Source organism: Crassostrea angulata, chromosome 8, assembly GCF_025612915.1.
Source record: "Crassostrea angulata isolate pt1a10 chromosome 8, ASM2561291v2, whole genome shotgun sequence".
Classification (NCBI taxonomy): domain Eukaryota; kingdom Metazoa; phylum Mollusca; class Bivalvia; order Ostreida; family Ostreidae; genus Magallana; species Magallana angulata.
This window is the reverse complement of record NC_069118.1, coordinates 45555479-45563042: the sequence shown is the minus strand read 5'-3', so window position 1 is coordinate 45563042 and position 7564 is coordinate 45555479. Positions and strand designations below refer to the sequence as shown.

Here is a 7564-nt window from a genome sequence, read left to right as displayed (position 1 = left end):
GCATATACACATTTGATCATTGGCCCCAACGGTCGCACCAAAAGGCATATTATATTTTCTTGTTGAGGGGTTTAATTTTTATTACTGAAAAAACTTTAGGTGATGTCTATGTATGTAGTTTTAATTAAATGCAGTTGAACGCCAGCTATATAACAGTAGTTATAAATGCAAATGCACAGTTGTCTTGTCCCGTATATTTAGCATTTGTAATAATATTGGTTTTCTTACAAGTCTTTTGCCAGTTTGCATAAAAGCACCTTTAACCCGTCATATACTGCATACTAAAACAACGTATTTAATTCATGCATGGTTTTGTTCTAGTTCGAGCTATGGATGCAATCTTCACCCTCTAGGCGCATTGCCCATGGGAACTATTGTTCACAACATAGAAAAGATCCACGGGAGGGAAGGCGCGTGTATCGGGCCGGAAGAGTCAGTGTGTAAGTCCTCAGAAAAGTCTGGGATAAAGTGATTATTCTTATGCAATCAAAGCACGAGATAACCCTCAGCTATAAAAAATGTTTAAGGACGGGGACAAAGAGGTTTTATCTATTTATAGCTCTACAACCAGGAAGTAAAGTACACTTCAAGTCTCGTATTCACTCATTGTCATTCACGCAATTATGGCCACATGAAATAACTAAAAGGTCACATTGATACACACGGTAAGTTATGATAATTGTATCTATGTCTCATAACGGTAAAGAAGTTGAATTATTTCTAAGGTATTCAAATAATGAATTTAGTCAAGAATATTAAGTTGATCAACAATAGCCAATTTTATATGTAATTTCTAATTACTGAACCGAAACTAGTGGCCATTTTTTATTTAGGAACATGCACTCTTTACCATCGGGTCATACAATCACGCATTTTTTTAATTACTGTATCTCAAGTCCTTTGTTGCGTGGCTTTTCCTGTCGCACCGACTGTGTGAATTCTTATGTGAACATTTTGGTGAATTCTGGCAGTTCGCAAAGACTTAATTCATATGCACGGACAAAGCAAAAATTGATCGGAGAATGAAAAAATATCGGGTAAATCATGACTTTGGGATTTTTCTTTTAGTAAGTGTATGAAAAATACATGTTAAAAAATGTACATACACATAGCTGCATATCTACGATGAAAATTTGGATTAGAGTATCAGCCTGTAAGCAACAGTGAGTACGATACATACGAAAAACCTGCAATCTGATTAACCTTATTTCATATCAAATTCTGTCCAAATAACCCTGTCGAAAATCCTTCGCGATCGGTAAGTTTACTACTAATATTATCGTTTTACTTGCCTCAAACTATTTCTTATTAGGTTAGTTACTGACTCACTACGAAAATATATTGGGTTGATCAATCTCATATTTCCGTTGTGAGTCAGTAACTAACCTTATAAGTGTTTTATTTTCCCGAGGACTATCAAGCGACATATTCATTCACAAATAGCGGTGATCCGGGCTACACAAAGCCAAGTACATGCCTTACATCTCGTCCAATTAAACTCATTTAAACTCTTCAAAATTATCAATACCACCTTTCAAATAACGCTTTAAAAATTTTTGCTTCACCCATATTACTTACAATGTTTTGTTGCTATTCAATTTTAAACCTCTGCAAAGATTTGAGCAAATTTCGACGCTGCCATTTTGTTCTGCTTAAGACACAACAATGTGACGTCAATATTCAAAGGGGCAACAGCTCTAATTTAAAAATAATTCCAATGGACAACTACTCTAAATATTCTAAGGACTTACTGAACACAATTTCTGTGTTAAATAATATGATATATCGAGATGAGTAGGTGAGGCGGCGGCCAATGACGGCCATATTGCCTAATATTAATCCTCAAAGAACCTACAAAGATATATATGAGGCAATCACGTGCCATGTTTAATCCAATGAAAGTGTGACATTTCAGTCCGAGGGAAAACAATTTCTCCTAATAATCCAGCAATAGGCTATCCGATCTAGAAACAAGAGGCCCATGGGCCACATCGCTCACCTGAGCAACCACAGGCATGATAAAATCAGCTTCATGGAGTCATTATACAAAATATCTGGACAATGTGGTATAAAACATGTAGATCCTGCACACACAAAAAAAAGAATATGTTTTCCTCTGGATATTCTTTTATTGATAATCAAGTCCCTTTTCTAACAGGATGATTTTATAGTCATATCACATTCAGCATTGCAGTTCTCAAAAAGACCATTAACAATTGTTTATATACAGGATATAAACCGACATCAAACTCTGAACCCTTTGTGAGGCCCAATAATCGTCCATGGGCCAAAGTTTAAACAATTTTAAAGATTCAGCAATAAATAAAAATGCTTGGATATAAGTAAAAGCATATATGATAACATTTCAGATTTTGTAAATAATCAAAATGTTTTCCTTTGTACAACTGAATCCCCAATGTGGCCCCACACTACTCCTAAAGATTGTGATTTGAACACATTTAAAGCTACACTATCTGAAGTTGCTTTCACTAAAGTTTCATAAATACATCCCTATATCAAAAATTAACCCCCTTTGTGACCCCACCCTACCCCCTGGATCCATTATTTGAATATTCTTGAAATCTCACTACGCGACGATGCTTCCAAGCAAATTTCAGCTTTCCTGCCCAAATGGTTCTTGAAAAGAATATTTTTAAAGATTTACTCTATATATTCCTATGTAAAAAGTCGACCGCCCATGTGGCCTACCATAGCCCCGAGGAAATGATTTTCACAACTTTGAATCTACACTACCTGAGGATGCGTCCACAAAAGTTTCAGCTTTCCAGGCCTAATGATTCGTGAGAAGAAGATTTTTCAAAATTTCTTGAAAAGTTTCAATAAATCCTAATTATTTCCATTGCAAAAAGGCGTGATCCGTAATTTTCACAAATTTGAATCCCCTTAGCCTAAGGATGCTGTGTGCCAAGTTTGGTTGAAATTGGCCCTGTGGTTCTTGAGAAGATGTTAAAAATGTGAAAAGTTTACAGACAGACGGACAGATAGACGGACGACAGACAAAATGCAACCAGAATAGCTCACTTGAGCTTTCAGCTCAGATAAGCTAAAACGGCTCAGTACATACGTATACACTTTCCACTTCAGTCTCGAAGTTTATATCATCGTTCATGCGCGGATCCATAGAGGGGGTCGGGGATCGAATAAATAGGCCTTGGATCTTGGACTTTCATCCCCACACACCCCTGCAAAAACATTATTATTATGTATCTTGCTAAATGTAATCTGTTTAGTACTAGATATACCAAGCTTAAATGAAACGGTTTGTGATAATCAGGAATGGAGAAATCAAATGCTTCTACCTCAAATTGTGACACCTGCATCTAGCATATTTTTTTCTTTGTGTAAATGGGGGATGGGGTAGCTAAAATTCATTGACTTCTTAAGTACTTTTGATTGCAAAATAAATGCGACAGCTTCCTTTAATTTACAGGTGTTTTTGTCGCATTTCAGATGGCATTATCTGAATCCCAAATACCACCCAATGCCCAGCATTATTTGGTGTGTGGCATTGAAGACTGTGAAAAGAACTGCACGTTTTACTGCAATGACTGTCACCAACCAATGTGTGAACAATGCAGAGATGAGCATCAGAAGAATAAGAAAAGCAGGAGCCATGAAGTGGTTCCTTATAAACAACGTAAACGACCGCTTCCTGTGGAGAAATGCAAGATCCACCCTACAAAACACATAGATCTTCTTTGTGAGGAATGCCAGATTCCCATTTGTTCTAAATGCACGGGCACAACAGAACATCGCGGCCATAAAGTCACTGATCTTGAGATGGTCTATGATGAAACATGTTTACTTTTTCACGACGAAATTGCCAAAATTCGAAGCTATTTTGAACCTACTTCTGAAGATTTGAAAAAGGAAATTGCTGGAGATGTCACAGACATGAAGAAGATCATGGAAAGAATAAGAACATCTATTAAAACTGAAGCAGATGCTGTGAAAAAGCTGGTAGACACAGTCACATCAGATAAAATAGAACAAGTCGACAAAATACAACAGTCATTATTAGAAACGTTAAGTGGTCAAAACCAAGGAATAGATGATTATATAAACTATCTCAATGATTTGATCACAACGCTTTATGGTTACCTTTCTCCTTTAAACATGCAACAACTAACAGTTGCTCTCAAATCAAAAAGCTTGATCATTCGACCCATACCAGAGACATCTAAACCAGTCCCACCCGTATTTACTGCTGGTAAATACAGCAAGGAAGATGTCGCCAAACTACTGGGTAGAATAACTGTTCCTAACACTAAACCAGAAGAAAACAGAAAAGTAAAACCCATGGAGACTGTCACCAAGGTCAGGGAGTTCACAATACCAGGTTTTTATGATGTATTTCATATATCACTGGGAAAATTAGGCAGATTCTGGGCCAGTGATTATAAAGGTAACCTTGTACAAACAGATCTACATGGGAATCAGCTACAGAAGATAGAAACCAGTGGTAAATGGCAATGCTACCACACAACCACAGGGGAAGGGGATCTGATCTATACTGACAAAGACAACAAAGTCATCAAAAGGATAACACCGGGTTCTCCAAGCACTGAATTCATTAAAACAGGAGACTGGGTACCATCCAGCATACACTCCTCCGACATCAACGGGGACATACTGGTGGGGATGATAAAGAACGGAAAATGTAAAGTCACCAGGTACAACAAGACTGGGACAGAAAAACAGAACATACAGTGGGACAACAAAGGACAGGAACTGTATGAGCTAGCGCACTACATCACAGAAAATATCAATGGTGATATCTGTGTATCAGACTATGCCAAACATGCTGTAGTGGTGGTGGATAAATCTGGACAGCACAGGTTTTCCTACACAGGTCAGAGGTCAACGTTCACTCCCTATGGAATATGTACTGACGTTCTCGGTCACATCCTGGTGTGTGATGTTGTCAGTGAAACAGTCCATCTCCTGGATCAGGACGGCCAGTTCTTGTATCTACTACTCACATCCCAAGAGGTAAACTCTCCCAATACTGTGTGTGTGGATGATAAGAACAATCTCTGGGTGGGAAAATGGAAAACTAACACAGTGACAGTGTACAAGTATCTACAGTGAACATTATATCTCCATATCATACATCAATTAAGTACTGTGTGTATGTTGTGAGACAATGTAACAACAACACTGTGATAGTGTACAATTACTGGTATCTACAGTGTACATTGAAGTAAATATAATTCATGTTTGTTCGTTATGTTTATCATTAGATTAATTTCAATTTCAGTTGACTATTAACTATGCAGGTATTAACATTATTTGTGTTTTTCATTTTTTTTTTAATATTTATGAGAAACCACTGGCTTAGATCTTGTCCAACTATCAAATGACTTATTTGCGATACTCTGTATAATAACTATATAGTATGATGGAAGATGATGAGAAAACTTTTCTGACTTATTTCCCGATCTTAAAGGGGCATTGTCACGATTTTGGTCAATTTCTGTTTTTCTGTTTTTATTATTTACAATGCTTTAGGAATGCATTACTAATGATCAAATAAAATTTGAGAGTCAGTCGTAGAGATTTAAGCAAGATGCAGTGCTCACAATTCTTTTTCATGTAAACAAGGCTCGTGTCCTGTTTTTGTTTACATAGGTTTAATATACCACAAAAAGTCTTTATTCAAGCTGATTTGCCTATTTTCTTATTAATTTTAAGAATAAAGAAACAGTTTCTAACGTTTAACACATTCATATTAGGTCTAAAACTGGAATTTTCACTTTCAACATTTAAAATGTAAACAAATGCTTTGTTTACATAGCAAAGAATTGTAAGCTCTGTAACTCGCTTATAACTCAACAAATGACAGTCAAATTTTGATTGCCTCTCAAAATTGCCTTATTAAAGAATTGTATACATTAAAATCGGAAAAATAATTATTGACCAAAATCGTGACCATGCCCCTTTAAAAAAGTAAATGTGAAATACTAGTCAACGAGTTGTTTAATTGAAAATAAATCTAGTATTCCTTTTATGATTTATTTCACTTTCATCGACAGACAAAAAAGAACAGCCACACAAATTGTTAAATTATTTTGCAGCATTATTGTTTTCCAATGGCGGCGGCAAACGCCCATCCATCTTAAAGAAGAGCCCAAAATGCCCATATATCGTAATTACAATAAAAGAATATCCTAATAACGAGAAAAGATCTCGTTATAACGACAAAATACATGTATCTCGTAATAAGGAAAAAATATCTCGTAGTAAGTTAAGAAAAAAAATCTCGCTATTACGAGTTAATTAACTCGTTGTTACGAGAAAAGATCTCGTATAAAAATTTACAAGTAAAGATCTCGTAATTACGAGAAAAAATCTATTTAAAATGGTTTGTATTATTGTTCTAATCTCTCTTTATGTAAAATGATACTATAAATAGCACAATTTCAAAAATAAACAAACAAGAGGCCCATGGGCCACATCGCTCACCTGAACAGCAGTTCCTTGTAACATTACATTTCATAGCATATGCTTTTTCTATTTTAAACATTGAACCCCTTTCTGGGGACCCAGTTATGGTCCGAGGTTTATGGTTGGCTTGAACAACATAAATAGTAACATAGGAATGAAAATGTGTAGCACTGCGGTGGGACCGCACGTACACAACCTGAAAAACTGAACGTAGAAGAGTTCCACTTCAAGAGGAATAACTCTCAGACTGTACAGAACATCAAGAAAGATAACTCTTGGTTCCACTACATTAGAGTTTACACAATTTGAGGATCCTTGCATTGTAATCTCACAAACTGTAGCATTATAGTTCTCGAGAAAAACTTTTTAAAAACATTTTCAATATATCTTTCTATGTTAAACTTTGAACCCCTCTTGGGGCCACAGTATTAGTCCAGTGCTAAAGTTTTAATTATTTGGAATCTACACTATTTAAGGATGCTTGCATAGTTATCTCACAAGCTGAAGCATTATAGTTCCCTAGAAAAAGATTTTTCAACATTTTCCCTCTATATTTCTATGCTAAACTTTGAACACCTCTTGGGGCCCCAGTATTAGATTGAGGTCACGGCTTTTATAATTTCGAATCTACACTATTTGAGGGTGCCTACATAGTTATCTGACAAATTGATGCATTGTAGTTTTCGAAAAGAAGATTTTTAAACATTTTCCATGTATACCGGTACTTCTACATTTAACTTTTAAACCATCTTGGGTCCCTAGTATTAGTCCAGGGGTCACTATTTTAAAACTGTCGAACCTTCATTATCCAAGGTTGTATGCATGATAGTAATCTCACAAATTGAAGCATTGTAGTTCTCGAGAAGAAGATTTTTTAACATGTTACCTTTATATTTCTATAATAAATTTTGACCCCATCTTGGGGCCCCAGTATTGGTCCGGGGGTCACGATTTTACCAATTAGGAATCTACATAAGCGAAAGATGTATGCATAGAAATTCCACAAACTAAAACATTGTTGTTCTTGAGAAGAAAATTCTTAAACTTTACCTTTATATTTTTTAAAATGTTTAAAATTTGAACCCCTCTTGGTGCC

At 35.9% G+C, this 7564-nt stretch overlaps 1 protein-coding gene across 2 annotated transcripts; it reads left to right on the top strand.

Moving 5' to 3' along the window:
* The first annotated feature begins 569 nt into the window (after positions 1–569).
* On the top strand, positions 570–6359 carry LOC128161524 (uncharacterized). 2 transcript variants are annotated; one of them, XM_052824820.1, is made up of 2 exons: positions 570–665; positions 3472–6359. In XM_052824820.1, exon 2 carries the CDS (start codon positions 3472–3474, stop codon positions 5110–5112), a length of 1641 nt encoding a protein of 546 aa, XP_052680780.1. In that variant the 5' UTR covers positions 570–665; the 3' UTR covers positions 5113–6359. The 2 variants fall into 2 exon arrangements, with proteins under 2 accessions (XP_052680780.1, XP_052680781.1); XM_052824821.1 differs by having other exon boundaries at positions 637–665; positions 3452–6359.
* The last annotated feature ends 1205 nt before the right edge of the window (positions 6360–7564 follow it).